This window comes from Camelus dromedarius, chromosome 9, assembly GCF_036321535.1.
Source record: "Camelus dromedarius isolate mCamDro1 chromosome 9, mCamDro1.pat, whole genome shotgun sequence".
In the NCBI taxonomy this organism is placed as follows: Eukaryota; Metazoa; Chordata; class Mammalia; order Artiodactyla; family Camelidae; genus Camelus; species Camelus dromedarius.
Window position 1 is genome coordinate 32,277,120 of NC_087444.1, and position 22,222 is coordinate 32,299,341.

The 22,222-nt window shown below is 49.0% G+C and overlaps 1 protein-coding gene and 2 non-coding genes across 4 annotated transcripts in view; 2 read left to right on the forward strand and 1 right to left on the reverse strand.

The window, feature by feature from the left end:
• LOC105097704 (VAC14 component of PIKFYVE complex) overlaps window positions 1-17,959 on the reverse strand; it is a 94,176-nt gene extending 76,217 nt beyond the window's left edge. For both annotated transcript variants that reach the window (XM_064488983.1, XM_064488982.1), the window contains exons 1-9: window positions 17,556-17,959; window positions 5,245-5,395; window positions 4,784-4,951; window positions 3,689-3,751; window positions 3,102-3,209; window positions 2,493-2,602; window positions 2,102-2,208; window positions 975-1,109; window positions 378-530 (exon numbers count right to left, since the gene is read on the reverse strand). In XM_064488983.1, coding sequence (XP_064345053.1) covers window positions 378-530; window positions 975-1,109; window positions 2,102-2,208; window positions 2,493-2,602; window positions 3,102-3,209; window positions 3,689-3,751; window positions 4,784-4,951; window positions 5,245-5,395; window positions 17,556-17,659 — 1,099 coding nt within the window. In that variant the 5' untranslated portion in view covers window positions 17,660-17,959. The remainder of the gene's footprint in view (window positions 1-377; window positions 531-974; window positions 1,110-2,101; window positions 2,209-2,492; window positions 2,603-3,101; window positions 3,210-3,688; window positions 3,752-4,783; window positions 4,952-5,244; window positions 5,396-17,555) is intronic.
• On the forward strand, window positions 7,519-7,589 carry TRNAG-GCC (transfer RNA glycine (anticodon GCC)). The gene has a single exon. It is a non-coding gene; the product is annotated as a tRNA-Gly (tRNA).
• On the forward strand, window positions 8,224-8,294 carry TRNAG-GCC (transfer RNA glycine (anticodon GCC)). Its single transcript has one exon. It is a non-coding gene; the product is annotated as a tRNA-Gly (tRNA).
• Window positions 17,960-22,222: the final 4,263 nt, after the last annotated feature.

Here is a 22,222-nt window from a genome sequence, read left to right on the forward strand (position 1 = left end):
ACTCCTGCCATGCTCCAAACCCTTCTATGTTGACTGTAGCTAGACCCAGAAAAACATTAAGAAAAGCATTAATGGTCTTTGAGGCAGTAAGGGTTAAGAGCTATGGGTTCTGAGGCAGACGGCCATGGTTCAAATCCCGACTCTGCCACTTAGTAGCTGCCAGATCGTCAGATTCTGCTGGTGTTACTTACCTTCCCTGAGCTGATTACAGAATGAAGATAGCAGTTCCTCCTTCACTGGGCTGTTACCAGAACTAGGAGTTAAGACATGGAAAGCAGCCTTGGCTGGTTAAGTGAGGCCGCAAGTTAAGATCTACAACCTCTGGTTCCCAGTGGCCCTCTCTGGAAGGTGAGGGGCGGGAGGCAGAGCCCACTTACCACTGGCTGTCCCCTCTTGCTTTGCCAAGGAGTCGTCGGGGTTGGGCTCTGCCTGCTTCTGCACCACTGGCTTTGGCTCGTCGGGTTCGTCATCCTCAGGGGTGACCAGCTTCATTAGGCTCTGGTTGCACACATTGGCCACCTCCTTGATGCCTGAGTCCACTGATGTAAGGAACAGCCTGACCCAGGGGTATGTTAGTGGGCAGACAGGCAGGCTGAACTGAGTTCCCATTCTCCTTGCCACACTGGTGTCCCCACAAAATATCTCCTCATAAGGCCCCTTCCTGATGGACCTCCCAACAACAGGATGTCCCCCACCCAGGTGAGGCAGTGAGAGCTCAGAGAGTTGGAATCTTGGGACCTGGGAGCTGCTCCAGAACTGTAAATAATCAAGTGAGGTCTGGGAAAGGCAGCATCCCTGGAGCTGCCCTGGCTCTCCCTGTCCATGTTCAGCTCCATTTCTTGCTGCCTTGATGCCAGGGGCTATCTGGAGGTGTGATAAATCCTAAGGGAGCCCTCACCCTCACTCCAAGGTCTTGCAACTTCATGGCCCCATTTGGGGCTGCTCTTGTTTCCTTTCTCCAGAGTGAAGGATACTTTTCTTGCGATCATCGTAGGCCAGGCAGGGCAGGACGGCGGTCAGGATCCCAGAAGAGTAGGGCAGCATCACCCGGCCGGCCAGCTGGATGAACTCCCGCATCCAGCACATAGCTGTCAGCTGGATCAGGTCGTCTGGAAGAGGAATTGGCTGGTTCCAGAAGGATCAGCACAGGCAGCTGGAGTGCTCCCTCCCTCTGACCATGCCCACAGATGGGACTGGAGAACTAGAGAGGACCTGAGGCCATGCAGGGCTTCGACCCTCACCTATGCTCTCTCACCCTTGCTTCTTCCTTCCAAAGGTACATACAAGTATCAGGTTGACATGGAACTGAAATCTTTCGGCAGACTGTAAAAGCAGCCACAACTCTCTACTCACCCCTGGGCCCATGCCCCCACAATGGGGCTCTGCAGCTCTTCTCATCAAGAGGTGGAGTTTATTTCCCCACTCCTGCTGTCTGGGTTGGTTTTACTACTTTGGCCAAGATAAGTTAGTAACAATGGTGGTGTGCCTGGTTCAGCCTAGGCTTTAAGAGGCCTTGCTCAAGTCTACCATGCCTTTTGGAATCCGCTGATGCTACATGAATGCATCTGGCTGGCCCACTGGATGAGACACTTGGAACGACCATTCCTGTTGCCCCAGGTGATAGCTGGCCAATTGCCAGACATGAGTGACACCATCATGGACAACCCAGCCCAGCCTCAGCTGACCCTCCAATTGACTGTAGGCACATGGTCTGGCCCAGCCCAGCCTGGCCCTGGTGAGTAGGGCCACCCAGATGATCTGCAGACCCAGGACAATGACAAGTGACTGCTGTGTGAAGCAGTTATATTTTGTGGTGGTTTGATACTCAACAGAGGCAAACAGATACATGACCCCAACCTCCAAGCATTTCAGTTCACAGTGCTAATGCCAAGCTTGACAGCAAGAAGGCCTCCAGATCTCACTCTAAGGTCATACCAAGTGAAAGGGCCTCCATGTTGGCAGAGAATCTCTTCCACAAGGACCCACCGTTCTAGGATCCACTGTCACATTGATTCACATTCCCACAAATACTCTCTCTGAGATGGTGAGAGAGAAGGTGCTTCTAAGGAGGGTGGTGGCCTTGGAGCCTTGACACACTCACCTGTGGTCTGGCAGTGGATCACCAGGATGTTAGCCATCTCAGCAAACTTAACACTGGAGGGGTTCTTCTTAATTTCTTTCAAGAATTCTCCAAGGACCACCTCACACCTACCAATGAGCAGAGGAGAAGGGAAATAGCACACGCCAGCCAGGGCTGGAGGAGCCTCTACCAGTGCCATTTCTGCTCTGGGTCACCCACCCAGAGGGGGGATCACATTTTATGAGATACAGAAGCCGGGGATGGATGAGCTCTCAGCTCCTCAAAGTGGGAAGCACACCAATCAGGAGGAAGAGAGTGAGTTTTGTGTCCTCCCGCTGCTGCCTGTCTGTTGGATATGGGGTATATATATGCACTGAGGGCTTTGGCAACCTGCCCCTCCCTGCTCACTCACATTTTCCGAATCTCTTTGCCGTTGTCGCCCAGGATTTGGAAGAGTCCATCCAGGATCTCCGGCAAATAATCCAGCAGGTTAATGTCTGGCACAGACTCCAGAACCAGGATCTGACCCGGGGAAGAAACCAGCAGGGAAAGTCACCAGCCCAAGAACCTGCATCTCCTCACCCATCCTCTGGGACTGGCCAGTGAGGAGGGGCGCTGCTGAGACAGCTTTTCAGGGAATTGAGGGGACCCACGGGGGGAGAGGGTGCAAGCAACTGTTCTTTCTGTTCAATGTGCAGGGCCCCAAGGCAGTTTAGATGCCCAGGCGAGGAGGGAACGCATGAGAAAGGCAGGCAAGATTAGAAGAGGTGTGACAGCTGGAAGGAGTACTGTTGGCTTCAAGGAGGAATCTGGGTGATTTTGAGGACAAGGAAAGAACTATATGCTTTCAAAAATGATGGGCTTTGGGGGCAGAGCTGAATAAGTGTCACTGATTCCTAGCTGGATAACAATGAGGCATCTCTGCAGCCACAGGAAACGCCCAGGGATGACAGAAAGCTGATTTTACTCAAATAGAGGCTCGTTACGTCTGAAGAAAGACTGTCAAGGGGTCAGATCTTACCCAGGAGATGATGAACTGCCGGGCGTACTGGTTGTTAGAGTAAATCCTCTCTCGCAGTAAAGGGATGAAGCCCACCAGGTCGAACTTGTTGCTCTCCGTCACAATGTCCTGTGGGTCAAAGGCATGTGAGCTGCTGGGGGCAGGGGTCGCCTGAACCAATCCCTGGCCAGGGCTGGAGCCAGGGGTCAGGCGGCCATGGAAGATGGCAGACCCTGAGCCAGGCAGGAGAGGCCCCCAGAGCATCCATCATACAGTCTGAAGGCAAAACCCTACCTACATCTCTGTGGTCTGGATTGAACGCTCTGGTGAGCTTGGCATGAATGGCCCATTTCATTCCCCCTGCTGGCTGCAGGGTGGGGCTAGCACGAGGGGACTTTAGGGGTGATAGAACAGTCCTGCATTTTGATCCTTCTGGTGACATAACTCTATACACTTGGCACAGAACTGTACACTGTTTCATTTACTGTATGTAAATGAAAAACATTTTTTAAATTAGGCAGAGTGTGCCAGTGATAGAATTTATAAGCTGTACAGACAGATGAAGGAAAGAGATTCTAAAAATAAAAGCGGAGACCAAGTACAAATACCTTTAAGAGGCGGTCCAGGAGCTCAGATCCGCTTTTCACATTGGGGTCTGGGTCAGCAGCCAACTACGAGAGACACAGAGGTGGAGAGAGGGTCACAGTCAGTATGTAAGACAAGGAATCCACTGAAATCCCACCGCCAAGGCCTTGGTGTGGCTGGAACGTTGCAGGGCACCTCTTTCGGTGCACCGGGAAGAAAGTATGGGAGGCGGGGAGGCAAAACGGAACCTGGTAAAGGCGCCAAGATGCAGTGGACCCCTGACCTGGTCAGGTACTTCTGGACGGGACCCACTGCCACCGGTCAGGTGGTTGCTTCCCGGTGGGCTCCCTCAAGGGTTTTCAACTTAACAATGCTGGGTCTCCTCTCCACTCCCGGAGAGGATGGAGCAGCTGTGAGGTGGATCCTCTAGAAACAACTGGGGCGTCAGCAGGGCAGTAGAGCTTCAGGGAGGGAACCCCAAGAAGCTGAGGGTGAAGCTGAGGCTATTAGGGACCCCAAAGCCTTTCTAATAGAGCTTTTCCTAGAGCCTGTGCTCTCCTCACAGGGGAAATGCAGTCTGCACTATGCATTCACCATCTTCACCTTCGATAAGGGAAGTTAGTGCTTTTGGTTTCTTTCTTCCTTCCTTTCTTTTTCGTTTTTGTGGGGGGAGGTAATTAGCTTTATTCATTTATAATGGCGGTACTGGGGATTGAACCCAGAACCTCATGCATGCTAAGCACCCACTCTACCACTGAGCTGTACCCTCCCCCAATAGCGCTTTTCTTTTCCTTAAAAAAAATTTTTTTTTTTTACTTAAAGTATAGTCAGTTACAATGTTTCAGTTTCTGGTGTGCAGCATCCACAGTGCTTTTCAAATGATTGGTTTCTGACTCTCATGGTGGACTGATGCTTTCATAAAATGAAATGCAATAAAAAATAAGCTAACACAGATATGGGGGGAAAAACAAACATAAATACAAGCCCATTTAAAACATGTATCATTAGATTCAACAGACAACAAGCCTCCCCGGCAGCAGGTGCTGATCTGCTCCGCTTGCCTCTGGGAAAAAGGTGGGTGGGACGAACTCAGCCCAGCTAGAGGGAGGAGCGGTCACCTTGCTCAGCCCATCAAAGAGCACGTTGAAGTGGGGCAGCACGGCGCCGCGGGCCACCTTGACGATGTTGTAGAGGGCCTCGCAGGCGTAGTAGCGCAGCCTGCTGTCAGCGTCATTGAAGCAGGTCAGCACCGGCTCGATCAGCTCCTTCAGGTAGAGCCCCGAGTCCTGCAATGGAACAGGAGGAGAAGCAGCTCAGACTGGATCAGGCCCCAGGCCCCAGCCCCCAGCTCCCATGGAGATGCTCAGGCCTCTGTGTGAGGGCAGGGCTAAAAGACCCTCCGCAAGTCAGCCTCCCGGCATAGGGGCTGTGCCCGAGAACCAGGCGGCAAGGCCAGAGAGCCAGCCTTGCTGGCCTAAGGTGTGGAGAGGATGGCGAAAAATGACAGGTCTGTAAAACCCTGCTGGGTCAGAGTCAAGGCCATGGCTGGTGTGTCTGTTCCTCCAGGAGAAAGGCCCACCTTGCCCAGTGCGATGGAGCAGGCGGCCAGGCCGATGAGGCCCCCTTTCCTGCTGTGGGGGTGCTGAGACAGGGCAAACTCCTGAGACAGGGTCTGGATCACATGTTTGATTTGCACGGTGTTGTTCTGGGCCACGAACTCCCGGACCAGCCTAGAGAGAGAGAAGAGAGGGGCTGCAGGACCAGTAGGATCAGGCTGCCCTGGCTGCTGATGACTCTGGGACCTGGGGCAGGGATGAGGGAGGGGGATGACCTGTTTAGAAAGAGGAATCTGGGGTCAGGCATCTCAGGGCAGGCCTTCCCCAGTTCTGCTGCTGACTGGGAGGTACTGTTGTTTCCCTATTCTGGGTCTCTGTTTTGCTTGTCTACAATGAGACCAGAAACAGTGGAGCAATCTCACTTCATGGAATCTGAGAGAACACAAGTAAACGTCATGCTGGGGGCCAAAACCTGCAGTGCTCCACCATTTTCATTCAACACTTGCTCAGCCCTCCATTCATGCACCAAAGAGGTTCTCTGTGTCTGTCATTATTTCTAGGAATGGCAGTGAACTAGGCCCAGGTCCAACAGGCAAGATCTACACTCAAACAAGTACATGTAGCAATATAGACCAAGCCACACCACAGAAGCAAGAATGCCATGGGCAAGTGTCTCTGGGCTGAGTGGGAGGTGCCATATGAGTCAGATTTCAGAATCATTAACAAGCATTCTCCTGGTAAAAAAGGAAGGCAGGGGAGCTCAGGCACAGGGAAGAGCCTGGTTAAAGGCAGGGATCCCTGAAAGGCATAGTGTATTTAGGGGAGGGTGGAGTTTAGCGTGTAGAAGGAATGGCTGGAGACAGTTAAAGAAAAAGATGAGCTGGTGAAGGTTTCCAGTAGCGGGAATGACACTCTCAGGTCTGTGCTTTGATGTGGTACCCCTGGTGGCATCCTGGAGAGGCTGCGCTGGGGGAGGTGGGCTGGTTTGACAGGAGACTGAAATATCCACACAGGAGAACACCACAGCTACAGGGTCAGGAAAGGGGCCCAAAATATGACTGAGGCAGTAGGAAGGAGCACCGAGGGACTCTTTAAAATTAAACAGAAAAACATCAGGAGCCCATGTAATATGGGAGAGGACAGGAAGGGGAAAGGCACCTGCAAGGTATCTACCTGGGGAGTGATGCTAACAGGGAGAAGTGGGGCTCTCTGAGGGAGGGAAGGCCTGTGGTCACTCTGGGAGTGGATGCTCCCAAGGCAGGCCCTGGCCAAGTAGAGGCAAGCAGAGGAGGCCCAGCTCCAACAGGGACCAGAGTCTCTTTCCAGAGCCCAGTGGACACGAAGACAGACACACTGCCCTTCGGAAGCTCATGGTGTCTCTGTGGTAAGAAGCCTCATGTGGGCAAATAGTGGCACGAGGGGCCTAGATAAGTGATGGAGAGCTGTGGCTAGGGTGTCAGAGACGCATTCCCAGAGTAGGAGTTGAGCTGGGCTTGGATGAGGCGGGGAGAGAAGGAAGCAGAGGTGTTCCAGGAAGGAGAAAACGGTGTGAGGAACTGGGACCAGTCTAGCAGCTGAAGGTATGATGAGGGTGGTCCAGAGATTTCGGACTTTTTGAAATAGCTGCTGGGTCTCACTGTCAAATCTCTCTGTGTCCTTTACGGCAGGCATACTAACCTGCCTATGGCATAAATGGGGAAGTTGGCTCGAGGAATTTTAAGGACAGTCTAGTGCAAAAGGTTTCAGTTTGTGTGCTTCCAGCTCAGTGTTAAGAACCTGTCAGTAATTAGAACTGTTTAAAAGAAATGTGTTGTCCTGTGAGGCAGTGACCACTCCTGTAAAAAGGTTGTTCAATGGGGGGTTTCAGGACTTGATAAGACTCAAGCCTGTAAGTTGTAAGGGGCACCTATACTGTGAGCACTGGTGAACCAAAGAAGCCTGGCTCCTGAGCTGGTGGATGTGGGAGCAGGGATGGGGATTCCAGGAAGGTGCGGCACAAATGGCCTCTGAGGGGCCTCTTGCTTTGATCTTTATAGGGTGTGACTTCACCAAGGCCACTCCAGGGGGCCGAGGGCTATGTTTGAACCAAGGGCCTCAAGTGGAAGACAGTTCCCCAGGCCCCCACTCTTAAAGCAGGGTAATAAGGCCCAGCAAGGATGGTTCTAAAAAAACCTGCTGGATTCCCAAACTGGACAAACAGACTGGATGAGGCCCAGAGATGGATCATAGCTCCTCTGTAAGCATGGACAGACAGCCCCTTGAGAAAAGCTCTGCAGATGTGTCAAGGAACAGCTGAGGCATTGGTGGTTCAGTGGTAGAATTCTCGCCTGCCACGCGGGAGGCCCGGGTTCGATTCCCGGCCAATGCAATGCTGTTTTTTTTTTTTTTTTTTTTTTTGGCCTTTCCTAGCAAGCTCTCTCAGAGAGATCCTGCTGGAGGAGCCAGCTCCTCAACCACACCCTGCCTGCAGCAGCCAAGGGTGCTGTGAATCTCTAAGCACACTTCCCTGCTTTGTGAGCAAGAACAGCAGCTGGGTTCTCCAGAGGCACTACTGGCTGTGGGGTCAAGGCCTTCAAGTCCTTCACCACTAAGGGGACTCCTGCTGCACCCCATCAGCCCTGGTGAGTCTCTAGCAGGAAGCTGTGGTGAAGCCTGAGAACCATAAAAAAGCTCAACACACGATGTGAACGTGGAATGGGAGGGCCCACACATCAGAAGGAAGGAAGTCACCATTTAAGTCTCAGTGTGTTTTTTGCTACTGAGAAGCACTTGAGCTCTAGTTTCTGTCCTGGGGTCTGACGGCAAAGTAACTTCACACGCACACCCCACCTCCACCCTCACATACCTGCCTTCTCTTGCCTGCTCTGGAGCCTAAGCTGTTCTGGCAGCTGTGCTGATGTGGCAGCATCAGAGCATGGTCTTATATTCTGTGAATCAGCAGAGACAAGGAGACTCAGGGCAGGGGTTAAAGGGAGGTGCTCACACAGCTGCTGACAACTGGAGCATTGGTGGTTCAGTGGTAGAATTCTCGCCTGCCACGCGGGAGGCCCGGGTTCGATTCCCGGCCAATGCATCAGCCAACTTTTTCATAATCTTAAAAGACTGGAGTTGAGATTTCACCCTGCCCAAAGCATTTGTGAATACACTCTGAGAACTGAGAATTACTTGTCCCTAGCTTGTTTTATATACCTGTTTCCTAAATTCCATAAAGATGTAGAACTTGTGTCCCCTTGCTCTTAAGGGGGGTCACCAAAGCCACTGAAAGCAGGGTGCCTCCCACTCCTGCCCAGACAGCCTGTTCAGGGACTCTGGGGAAGCCAGGCCATGTTTCTGCTCAGTACAATTTAGAGCAGCCCTGGGAATAGGAGAAACAACACCCACGAGGCTTTGGCAGGGGAGCCAAAGAAGCTCTATCCCTGCCAGCAGCACAGACCATCTTGGAACCACCTGCTCGCTCGTCTCCTTGTTTCAGGTCACAAGTGGTCCCTGAGCAACTGGAAAGGGTCCTCCTCTCCAATTGAGAGCCAGCATAGGGACGCATTCCCTGCCCCCTTGAGGGGGTCTTTGCCAGGATGAGGCAGAGGGAAAACAAGAGAGACCTCAAGAACTTTTTTGCGAAACAGAGGAAAAAAAAAAAAAACCCAACCTGGTGAGGAGGGGGCAGAAGAGAGAGCAGGGCAAGCATCTTTGGTGCAGAGGGAATGAGGTGTGGCTTCATGAGGGCCAGCTTTTGATAGGGATTCTGAAGGATGAGTAGTGTTTGTTCTGTAGCTGTTCAGGACCAGGTAGCCCAGACAGAAGGAACAACATGAACAAAGGCTCAGATGAGGGAGGGAGGCACTTGGTTTGGCAAAGCAAAGGACACAGGTAGGGGAGAGGTGGGTGACAGGGCTGGAGAGGTAGCTCCCAGTCACATGCTCAGCAAAGGAGCTGGAGTTTGCTTCTGGTGGCAGTGAGCAGCCATGGAAGGTAGGAGTGACCTGCAGTGGTGGGTGGTATGGACTTGAACAGCGTTTAGGGAAGTTTGAGGACTACAAAGGCTAACAGACATTGAACAGTGAGAAGGAATGAGGAATAGGGCACTAATGTCAGGTGACAGCTGGCAACTGTTAACAGGGTCTCCTGATGCAGGGAGGAGATGGACAAAGGGAATGTCTGTGTTCAGCACTCTCCGCCTTTCCTGTTCCCTCTACACCAGCTGGAAGGCTTCCTCCACCTCAAATTCTACCAGGGCACAACTCAGGGAACCCCAGGCCACTACAAACACAATGGCCCTTTCAAGTCCCAGGCCCCCCTTGGAATCCCAAGTCTCTGCCATCTGCACTCTTGCACTTGAGGGAAGAACAATGTCCATGGCCAGGAAAAATGACAAACAATGGTTGTCTCTGAAGGGGAAACCCTGAGGATGTGTTTTCATCAACATTATCAGCCATGAGAACACTGTGGGTCACCCCCAGGGCCACAGCACGAAGAGCTATCCCACAAATCAAACCCACACTCTCTACGTGACACTCAGGGCAATCTAGACTGGGCCAGCAATCTCTCCAGTCTTACTGCCCGGCTTCCCAGCACAACCTTCTGCTCCAGCCAGATCAACCTCCTTGCTTGGGCCCTGCTAGTCTATTCCTTCGACACCTCCTGTCCGCTCCACTCTCGGGGAAAGCTCCCACTCATTTCCACATCCTCCCCAGCCTTCGAAGTCCAGCTTAAATCCAACCCCCGCTTTTCCTGACCAATCCAGGAAGGATCACAACTTTGAAAGCTGAAGGACTCAGTGACCCCGAATTCCATACCCAGCAATGTAGCATCGAATGTCATGGATTCCTTCTCATGTGTTTCATGTTTCCAGCTCCACGTCCTTGGTAAAGTCCTTGAGGACAGACTAATGCCATGATTCTCTGCCTGTCTAGTGCCAGCCCTCTCCCCACTTCTACATCTCTACACACGCTAAGTCGGGTATCAGTAAGCATCTGCCTAGGGACTGATCTATGCAGGCTGGTGGGGCTAAAGGACCAGTTGTAGAGATACAGGCAGGTTCCCTGCACTGCTGGGACGATAATGTGGAGGGTGGACTGCTGATCTACATCTAACTTGTTGCATAAATTAGAATTGTATTTGGACAGGTCTAACCCCTAGTTCATAATTCAAGTTAGTGGGGACAAAGGGCACCACTACTGGGATCTCAAAACCCAAACTGAAGAGGACCAGGTTCTCAGAGCTGTGGCTGGGGACAGATGAAGATGCCAGGTTGTGACCTGACATGGGTCTGCCAAGGGGTGATGGATGCTCCAACCCTCGGAGTGCCTCAAACAGATGCCATCAGCAAAACATGGCCTCTCTACTTCACAGGGAATGTGCAGAGAGAAAAAGCTACTACAAAGCGAAGCAGAGGGAATTAAGTTTGAAATACGGGTGCCCCCAGGTCCAGGACTAGTCTCTCTTCAAAAGAACAACCCGTCTTTCATCTATTGGTTGTGAGCCACAGGTTGGGGATCTGAAGCTGAACTAGTTTTAAGTTAATATTTGACCCAGAAATTTACAATCACAAATCTCTGGGATCTTCATTGACTTACTGATCAATGTATCAGAGAAGAGATCTGCTTCTCTAAAAACCCTGGCTGAAAAAGGGTCCTCTAGAGATTGCTCAGACCCTCCATCCTCAACCCGTCAGAGGGGTCCCATGATGGCAGAAACACCCATTCCCCAAGAGGCACAATCCCCAAAGGGGCCAACTCCAAGCTCTTGGCCCTCCTCTCAGCTTCACAAAGTGCCACATTCCACTACTTTGCCCCTGATTGGAGAAGGAGCCACAGACAGGCCAGAATCATCTTCTACACAAGGAGAATATGGCCCCACATGGGACCCTAGGCCTCTGTAATGCAGCCTTGGGACAACCACAGTCCACATGAGGACTGAGGAGCTGAACCCTTCCTAAACACATACTTTAAATTTAATTTCAGGGGTCCGTTACTCCTCAGAACAACTTTCTTCTTTGGTTGTTATTAGCTAATCTTCCAGATCTGAAACACAGCCACAGGGGAACCCAGTGCCTTTCTCAAGGCTAGAGCAGCTGAACCTTGACACCTGCAAAGCCCATCCTCTCAGCTGTATACCAGTTCCTCCTCCCATCTTTTTACACCGAGTCAGCTGCAAAGGGCACACACCCAATCACAGAGGGTACTTCCCTTCTGCAGAACTCAGGCCCCAAAGAGAATGCAGCTTTCTCCACTCACTGTCCCCACTGTCCAGCGTTCACACATCTCTGAAGCGTTCTTCCCCGACACATGGGGTGTACAGATGAGGGGTGTCGTTGAGATGTTGCAGTGAAGGTCTAGGGCTGGTCTTCTAATGCAAAGGCAGGAAATGAGTAACCATTTACTGAGCACTTAGGACACACCATGTAGGGTGCTGGGTGCTATACACGTGTTATCTCATTTCAACTTGAAAATGGGCCATGGAACTAGGTTCTACAATACCCATTTTACAAATGAGGAGAACTGAGGCTCAAAGATGTTAAGAAACATGCACAAGGTCACATGACTTACAGATGGTAGGTGCAGAAATCAAACCTAGGTTTTCCTGACACTGGGTCTGATAGCCACCATGTTGTCCTGTCCTCCGCTGCAAACACCATAGCTCCTGTCTGTGGGTGCCTCCTGGGTGCCAGGCACTTCACATGCATGATGTCGTTTATCCCAACCCCATTTCATCTGAGGGATGTCCAGTGGTTCGGCCAGCATGTGGCAGAGGTTGAAAGCACTGCACACACATTCCTAGGTCTTCAGAGGGGTGAGCTTCCCTTAGAAGGTGGGACTAGTCATTTCGGTGGCTTTGCATTGTTTTTAGAGAATTAAATAATAAGAGAACACATGTAATGTGTTTTGCCCTGCCTGTGCTCGTGAAACAGAACAAAATCAGAAACAGTGACACAGACTGATCTCATACACACTATACGAGATCATGTCTGTTCACTAACTGTTGACTGAGAACCTGCTTTGCTCCTGGCTCAAGAAGGACAGAAAGACAAACCCAGAGTTGCGTTTATTCCTGTGCTGGAAAACTCTGAGCCTGGACGTTAGGCTGCCTTTTCCTTCCTGGTGAGTCCAATGGTCCATCCCAGTTTTCTAGGTAACGTGCTGTATTCAGGAGACACATCCGGGCAGTGACTTCCCAGAGAGAATCTGGGTGAACGTCTCCTCCATCTACTTTGCTGAGTATTTAAGTAATTTGGTTTCCACCTGCTCACTAGTCTCCAATACCTGAACAGGAAAAGCAGAACATCTGACTCTGAGGAACGGCTTCTGAGGAGGCCTAAGACTTGGTTAAGTAACAAAGTATACTGAGCACCTGCTGGACATAATCAGTGGAAAAACTGTAAAGGAGAAAGGAGTCAGAGACAGCAGGAGACATGTTTGGATCTCAGGTGACAATCACTGGGACCACTTAATGAGTGCTTCCCTCACACTGCCACCAAACCTACAGGTGCTCTTAGTTTTTAAAAATTGAGATATAATTCACATGCCATAAATTCACTCTTTAAATGTGTACAATTCGTGTGTTCACAAAGCTGTGTAACTGTCACCACAATCAATTTCAGGACTTTTTATCACCCCCAGAAGAAACCCTGTGCCCATCTGCAGTCACCCCCCATGTCCCCTCACCCCCAGGCAAGCACTGATCTACTATCTGTCTCTAAGGATCTGTGTAGCCTAGGTATTTCACTTGAATGAAATCATACACTTCATGGCCTTTTGTGACTGGCTTCTTTCACTTAGCATACTATTTTCAAGGCACATTTTTTTCTTTTCCTTTTAAGATGAGATACCTGAGGCACACAGAGGTTAAGCTCCAGGTCACAAACTCAAACGCTTACAGGGGCCAGGCAGGCGACACAAGTGAGAACAAGGGAGGTAAGAGGGGTTGTGGCGAACCTGCCAACACAGGAGGCAAACTGGGGAGCCATGTGCTGGTCAGGGGAGGAGGGTGGACCCCCAGGTCCCCTGATGTGCTGTGTGGGAATGTTGGCCCCACAGAGACACATCTTTCTATTCCTTAAGAGGAGCCAGAAACCCAAACTTCACTGTGAAATTTCTCAATATACCCTAAGATCTGGGCCAAACTAGACAGGTCTACTGGCAGGACACAGCCCCTGGCTGCCGGTCTGTGACCTCCGATGAAGCAACTTGCTGAGGTCCCACTGCTAATAGAGTAGTGCTGGGTGGAATTCTGACCCACACTCCAAAAGCTGTCTTAAACCACTTGGTAATAAAGAGTGTCTCCTTACAGAAGTGGTAGGCTCCAAAGAGGTAGGTCAAACTCAGCAGTTCAACCATGATCCGATCACAGAGCCCTAGGGAACCCTCCCCACCCATCTTCCTGGCAGGCAGGGATGGGTCATTAAGGAGCCCTAATCCAGAGTTCCCCTTTGGGCTTTGGGTTTCTTAGGGCGTGTGGCCTGGGCACCTACATTTGCTGGCTTTGGGAACTCAAAGATCAGGAAAACCAGAGCTTGGTTGTGAGCCCATCTTTGGTTAATGTGAGGGGAATTGGCTCTCCCAGCCTGCAGTGAGGGGCCCTGCCACCACAAGGTAGGGCACGGTCCACATTTATGAGAGTGCCTGCTGGCATTTCTCCCCCTCACTGGACTCTTTTGGAGAGCTGAGCCTTGGGTCTTAACCAACCTTGTCATCAGGACTGATCAGTGACTATATCTCCTGAAACCAAGGGCCCGCCAAACCTGAAACAGTCATTCTACAATTTTAGCCAAAGTATCTTATTCCTGAGAAAGCTGTGTGGGCATGTTGGAGCAAGGCTGTCAGGTAAAGCTATCCAGGACTGTGCCAACAGGCCCACACATTTAGCCATCAGATCCTGGTCACTTAACACAGCATGCTTGTGAGATTCCGGGGGTCTTTCAGTTGAGCTAAGCACCCATCTCTGCGTTTTTAGTGTCTGAGAGTCTCGTCAACAAGATTAAACATCCTCGTCTTATTAGGAATTTTAATTCCTCACTTGAACACTGTATGCAGTACTGGCTCTGTTACCTGAACAGATAGATGGGTTCCAGAAAACTGGAAATGGTGGTGAAAACTTCCATGGGGATATTCAAGTAGGAAATTTCTTTTATTAAGTATATGTCCTCTTTCTGGCAGGGAAAATCATTCATTGTAGAGGGGAAGCATTTTTAGACCGATGAACCTGGATTTTTTTTTACCTGGTTCTAGCTGTGAAACCTTGCAAAGATTATTTAACCTCCAAAAGCCTCTATCTCCTCATCTGTGAAATGGGGTAACACTACCCAGCTTGTAGGGGAGCTGTACAAAATAAATGAGATGAGGGTGTACAATGGCCAAATCCTCCTCCTCCAAACAGGCATACGGTGCTTTACACGTAATCAGTTTTTAAAATGGTCAATGTTATGGACTGAATTGTCCACCTCCCTCCCCCAATTCATACAGCCTGGTTCAGTATTCTGACGTAGGGCCCAGAGGTAAGAAATTAAGCTTAAATAGGTCATAAGTATATTCCAATCTTAAATCATAAATAGGATCCAATCTACTTATAAAGATCATTGTCCTTATAAGCAGAGATGGCAGAAAGCTCTCTGGGGAAGCACAAATAAGGACCTGTCCGTCCCTGAGCAATTTGTGAAACATATACTCTGAGGAACATATCAAACAGGACACTACTCATTCCAAACATGGCTGAGGAAGGCCAGAAACTGAATGTAGAGTCTTCTAGGCCAGTGCTTCTCCAACTCTCAAGTGTACACAAAGCATCAAGGGTCCTGTGAAAACGCAGATTCTGATCCATAGGTTTGGGGTGAGGTTGGAGAATCTAACAAGTTCCCAGGTGACCCTGATACTGCTTGCAGGTCTGCTGGCTACAGTTTGAGTAGCAAAGTCCTTACATTGCAATGTTACCTCCCCACTGAAAACCTATGGTCATTTATTCATTCATTATTTATCCATAAATGCCAATTGTCAAATACTGCCAGGCACTGTGCTAGTTGCTGAGGATAAATAAAACAGGGTCTCTGCTCTTAAATAGTTCCTATGAACCAGTTAAGGCCTGAAGGAATTTTTCTGACTTCCACAAACCAAGGACTAGGACAAGTACAAAATGAACCCCATTAAAGACAAAACCCTTTCAGAACAGCCTGTGGAGTGAGAGCATTTACAGAGGTTGTGCTGGAGGCAACAATAATGCTGAGATGAACACCTCCATTCAAGGACTCAACCGATGACTCAAGCCCTGTTCCTCAGAACCAGAACAGGTGATGGACTAAACAGGGTGTCACCGTAGCTTCAGCCAATAAAACCACGGACTCGAAGACCTGTCTATACATCAGCTCTAGGTCTCCTCCTCAGTGCAGCAATACTCATCATTACATTTTGCTGGCACTGATGAGAGCCAGCAGTGAGAAAAGAGAGCACTCACGAGAGCACTGATTGATGAGTGAAGCAGCTAGGTGGTTCTGGACATACTGAAAGTTGGAGCTGACGGGAGGGTCCTCTTAGCAAAATCCAAACCCTGAATTGAGGAGGAAACTGAAACCCAAAGCAGTTAAGGCAGTGCTCTCAATCGGGGGCAATTCTGTGCCCCCAGGGACATTCGGCAATGTCTGGAGACATTTTTGGTTGTACAACTGATGGAGTACTCCTGGTATCTAGTGGGTAGAGACCAGGGATGCTGCTAAAAATCCTGTAATGTGTGAGGCAGCCCATCACAACCAAGAATTATCTGTCCCAAAATGTCAGTAGTGCTGAGGTTAAGAAACCCTGAGTCCAGGATTTTGCCGGAGGTCAAAGAACGGGTGACATCGCACAGACTAGATTAGAGCACTCTGCAGTGATGGAAATGTTCTAAAATGTGCACTGTCCATTATGGTAGCCAACAGTCACATGTGGCTACTGAACATATGGGTGGTACAGCTCAGGAACTGGATTTAAAATTTTTATTTCTCTTTCATAATTTAAATGTAAATAGCCACGTGTGGTCAGTGGCTACCCTACTGGACAGGGCAGAACTACAATCCATACTTCCTCATCCCCAGACTGGCATTCTATCAGTTTCACTGCCTGCTTCTTTCTACTTTTCTGAAATCACCCACCCACGTGACTTTATCACAAAGATACGACCGGAAAAAAATGCAAATGTAAAATAACAGCAAAAAATCTTAGTAAAATGTTCCCAGTGAAACACCATGTTTTGTACATTGGGAAATAAAGCAAAATGTCAGCTCATGGTTACACATACAATAGTCCCCCAGTCTCTGCAGTTTCAGTTACCAGTGATCCACTGTCGGTCTGAAAATATTAAATGGAAAATTCTAGAAATAAACAATTTGTAAGTTTAAACTATGTGCCATTTGAGTGGTGAGATGAAATCTCATGCTGTCCCACCGGGACGCAAATCATCCCTTCCTCCAGCATATCCATGCTGTATATGCTACTGCCCCACTTAGTAGCTGTCTGGGTTATCAGATCGGCTGTCCGGTATCCCAGGGCTTGTGCTCAAGTAATCCTTGTTTTACTTAATAAACACCCTGAAGTGCAAGAGTAGTGATGCTGGCCATTCGGTTATTCTCTTACTGTGCCTAATTTATAAATTCATCACAGGTATGTAGGTATAGGAAAAAACCTAGTATATATAAAGTTGGGTACTATCCAAGGTTTCTGGCACTCCCTGGGTGTCTTGGAGTATCCCCCACAGATAACCAGGTACTACTGTACATGTAATAAGACTGCAGAAACAAGTCAAATTCCTTTCACTTCCACCTGCAGAGAAGGGTGATATGACAGAGAAAACAAACAGCCCGGGTCCCAGCTTTGAGATCTTGAGGTTCTGAACCTGGTTTCTTCATTTGGTCAACTAACTGTCCCTTTCCCTTCTTAGAAGCTGGGTAAGAAATGAGGCAGGTCGAAATCACTACCAAAGTCTCATGCTTCCCACCTCCCTCCCGTTACAGAGGCTACACCATGGACGCACCATGTGCCAGTCCCTGTGCTAAACACCACACATACATTATGTCGCTTCATTCTCAGGGCAGCCCTAAGCAGCACACAAACATCAGGTTACTTAATTCTCAGGGCAGCACTTTGGGACACTAGGAAGTTAAAAAACTTGGCCTAAGTCATACAGTCAATCAGAAGCGAAGCTGGGACTCCCAATCTCCTGCTCTGAAGCACTGCGCTAATGACCTGGAACTTGGAGTGGCGACAATGGTTGCAAAGGCATGGGGATCTGCCCTAGGGAACCAGACCCTTGCATAGCCAGTGCTGGGTACTGGCTCCGCTACTCACGCCCCATCCTGGGTGCCGGAGGCTCTTACTTCTCGATCTCCAGCGCTGCCACCTTCCGCTTTTCGTACAGCTTGTCATTGAGGGCCCGAACGATGTTGGGCGTGAGCGGCGCGAAGTCCTTCTCCGGGTTCATGGTGGCAGCTCGGGCGCTCCCCGGAGCCACGGGATTCCTCAGCCGGTGGCTGCCGGGGCCGCGCCGGGGCTAAAGGAGTCTGTGGCTCCGCGCTGCCTCCGGCGTCGGCTCATGGACCACGCCGCCTCAGGCCGGCATGTTTCGCTCCCGCACCGCGCCCCGCCTCGCAACTAGGGTCTGCACTCCGTTTCTGCACACCTGCTCCCAGCCACCCACCTGCTCACGAGACCCGCTCCCACCCGGCACCTGCGGATCTCAAGGGGCAGCGGCCATGTTACTCGTATCACGTGACTCGCAACAGCTTCCGCCTTCCGCCTGGAAGACCCGCCCCTGGCCAACCACGCCCCCGCATGGTAGCTGCAGGTGGGTTGGCCAAGCCCCAGTTGCTCACATGCCCCTTTTTAGACCCCTGCAGTATGAGTCTTGTTTTAGTAGCGCTTGTTGGGACCTATGTCTCATGCACTCAACTGCTGGCGCACGTGGGGTCTGTAGACTTTCATAATGAAGGGGCTCTTGGAACCTGACTTGCTTAGCATAATTTATTTCATATTTACTGAAATCGACTGTTCATTCAAAACTTAGTCATCAATTTCCCATATGCCAATGTTTCGCAAATTGGAGTAACACCATCTTGATTTTCACCATATTCTAGCCACTTGTACTATTATTTTAAAAATATAATTTATAAAAATATTAAATTCCTGTTTGGTCTTGCTATGCCTCAAAATCATGGGTTTGAATAGTGATATATTTTTCTAAAACACATAAATAAATTGCAGTTAAAATGGAACTATCTGCCTAACACCTAAAATCTCAGGTACCAATAGTGGCTGTCACCCCATCATTTGGGACTTGGGGTGTGTTTACCATGCTGATACCTCGGAGGGCTGGGTTACAGACAGCATAAACCCCGATTGTACTAAGTGCAGGTCTCCAGTTGGACCCACTATAAAGCAGCCCTTTCACGTGCTTTGAAATGTCACACTAAACGGTGGAACAGAAATTGATCTATGTGATAAAAACTTTAAAAAGCATTTTATGGATGTAGAGTGGATAAAAGTGCAGTACCAGGGAGATATAGCAGATTTCCTTACCGTAAACTTCTGCATTGGACAGGTGTTAACTGAACCAAACTTTGGTCTGTTTGCCCACTTCCAATAAAGCCAATTCTACTGACACCTGGTTGTGGTGAAGAAAATCCAGCGTTTACCACAGGGTATCAAATAAGGAGTCCAGATAGCTAGTGCTCAAAAGTCCCAAATTCCCTATAATAATTTCAGGGAGAGGTTTTTAAAGACAGTTGAGGGAGTAGAGTTGAGGGGTGTGTGATCAGCTTGTGGACTTTCTTCTGATTGGTTGGTGGTGAGGTACTAGAGAGTCAACATCATCAACCTTCTGATTCCAACTTGTCTCTGGTTTATGTGCTAGTGGGCAGCATACAGTTAACTTCTTCCACCTGGAGGGGGTTTCAGTATCTACAAAACAGCTCAAACAATATGGCTCAGAATATCATCTATAGCACTTGAGGAGGAACTAAAGGTCCTTGATTTTGTTTAATGGCTAAGATATTATTATTTTGTCCCGCTGGACTGTTTTCCTTTCGTTCTGCATTTTCTCTTTTCTCTGATTAAATTTATTCTTTGGAACTCAGGGAATGCCTAGTCTGATCTTTGTAATGATTTGGGCTCAAAGCACCTGCCCATCTTACTATCAGAATTATGGGAGATTAAGAACTCAAGTTAGAGGTTTCAGACTGTTACAGAAAATTTAAAAATTCAGGTCTTTGTTCATATACCTGGTTCAGGTGGAATTTGGAGGTCACAAAGATCCAGAATTTTAAACGTAGTGGTAACTCAAACTGCACCCAGTATTTACAGACTACACAATGCAGTAGAACACTCACACAGTAGGAAATCACTTTATGTTTAAAGATTCAACTTTACATCTTTTTCTTTTTGTAGTGCTCTCTCCTTTTGACAAAGTGGACTCAGAATTTCCATTACCCATTATATAACGAGGGGGTGATGTTACCACATTCTTGCCTTGGGGCAACTAACACTTTATAACTGGACAGGAAAATCGTTTGCTGAGAGAGAAGGCTAAAGGAAACGGAGGCCGCTGGAGTGACCATAGCACACATCCGCAGTTACTGTCCAGGAGAAGGCCACAGCCTCAACGTGGTCCACCTAACTGGAGCGCTTTTTCAGCGGAGTCTCGCCTTCCGGCTGTAAGTCACCACAGCTCGCCCACCCAGAAGCTGTCGTCTTGGCAACGCCCTTTGGTCCCACCCCATCCATTTGTCCCGCCCACCGCCCTGTACGTCTGTGGCCAGCGAGGCTTCGATTGGTCCTTCTGTCCTTCATTCTGGGAGACGTTGGGGGCCGTATTTGAGTTTTGGCGCGGAGAGCTTGTAAGGTGCCAAATGGAGCTGGGCGTCTTGCTGGAGCCAGCAAACTACGTGGTGAGCGACCCTGAGGGAGAATGACGAAAAGGGCGGCGCGGCCCGAGGTTCAGGGGCGTTGAGTCAAACAGGCTGCCTCCAGATGGGAGACTACAGCTGGGCTGCGACACTCCCTGAGGCAGGCCCCTCTGTTCGCCTCCTCCCAGTCTCTAGGTTCTTTCCTCGCGTCTGAGAGACCGCGCGCCCGCCCGTCTTCTGTCGGCCCTGTGGGAAGGCTCCTCTTGACGCTCCCTTCGCTCTTCTTTGAGGAGCAGTGTCTCAGCTTCCTTCCCTCCCCAGTAGAAACCCTCCGACTCTTGACGTGCTTACACCTCCCCCGAGCACACTTTACCCCTCCCCCCTCTCCTTCCAACGCTGACAGAAACTTTCTACCAGCCTTTGACAGTGTGGAAAAATGTCTCTTGAGCAACCTGGGGAGCGTCCCACACCTCACAGACTGAGTCCAGAACGTTCCTTATCTAGAAAGAGGGTGCTGCTGTCCTCTTCTTCCCATGTGGGACTAGTGAAGTTCCGGTGGAAATCGACAGGTGCAAGCGCTGGATAAAGCGCTATAGAAATGTCAGTTCTGGTCTCACTCAGTTGTTGACTCAGAATGATGATGCATTCCTGTCAAAAACAGGATTATTTTATTCTCGGTCGGACCCTCTTCACACATACATTTACTATTGGCGTTATGAATACTGTCCAGACCTTAGAACAAAGCCAGTAGGTCTGCTGGAGTACAAACTGACGCTTGATCTGAATCTTCTAAAAATGGCTGTCATTTAATTTCAGTTATTTTAAGACTCGAAAGTTAGAAGGAAGTGGGGATTGAGAAGGCTGAAGCAGTTGTATTAGCATTATGAAACTAACCTTGAGCCTGATCAGCTGCGCATAGTAAGGCCAATCTACTGACACCCAGGTGTGGTGAAGGAAAGTGCAGCATTTATTGCAGGCACCAAACAGAGTCCAGGCAGCTAGTGCTCAAAAGGCCCGAACCCGCTGATGGCTTTCAGGGAAAGTTTTTTAAAGACTGGGTATTGGAGAGGGTGGCTGGGCATATGATTAACTCATGGACATTATTCTGATTGGTTGGTAGTGAGGTAATCAGGAGTCACCACCATCAGTAATCTGTTTTAACCAGTCTGGGGTCTTCGTGCTTGTGGTCAGCGTGCAGTTCACTTCTTCCAACTGGTGGGGGTTTCAGTCACTGCAAAACAGCTCAAAGGATATGGCTCAGAATATCATCTGTAGCCCTTGAGGAGGAGCTAAAGGTCCTTGACTTTATTTAATGGCTAGGCTATTATTATTTTGTCCTGCTTGACTGTTTTCCTTTCTTTCTGCATTTTCCTCTCTTCTCTGATTAAATTTATTCTTTGGAACTCAGGTAAGGCCTAGGAGGCTAAAGGTTTTTGTTTGTTTTGTTTTTTACAGACCAGAGGCAGGAGAAGGACATAGTGTGTGTGTGTGTCAGGGCGGGGGGGGCTCTATCCTGGGAAGGCCGCATAGGGTCCTGCTCAGTTACATTTGTAGCACAATTTTCAAATGAGCACTGAGTTAAGAATTTTAGAGAAGTCACTGAAATGCTTTTTAAAGTTATAGGAAGGTCTTTTACAGATTAGAGTATGAGCACACAGACATATAAGAAATAAATTAATAAGATTTTATATCCTGTCTTTTTGAATTACAGTAACAAGTAGTAAAATCCTTGATTAACATTAAATGTTAAAATAATTTGTTGCCTTAATTTTTTTGGATGTTTTATATTAAAATAATTTTTATTGTGAAATTCCACTAGCATGTCCTGAATATAATTTATATTGTCAAGCATTAATTTTTTCATATTAGAAATTTAGTTCACCTGAAACTTAGTTTTATGTATGATGTGAGAAATGACTTTAACTAATTTTTTTGTCATTGTTCTATTGCTATTTGGAAAACCATGGCCCATGGGCCAAATCTGGCCTACCACGTTTTTGTAAACAAAATTCTGTTGGAACACTAGCACATCCATTTGTTTACTTGTTGTCTGGCTCCTTTTGTACTACAGGATCAGAGTTGAGTAGTTGTGACAGACTACATGTGCTTCAAAGCTTAATATAATTACCATCTGGCCCTTAATG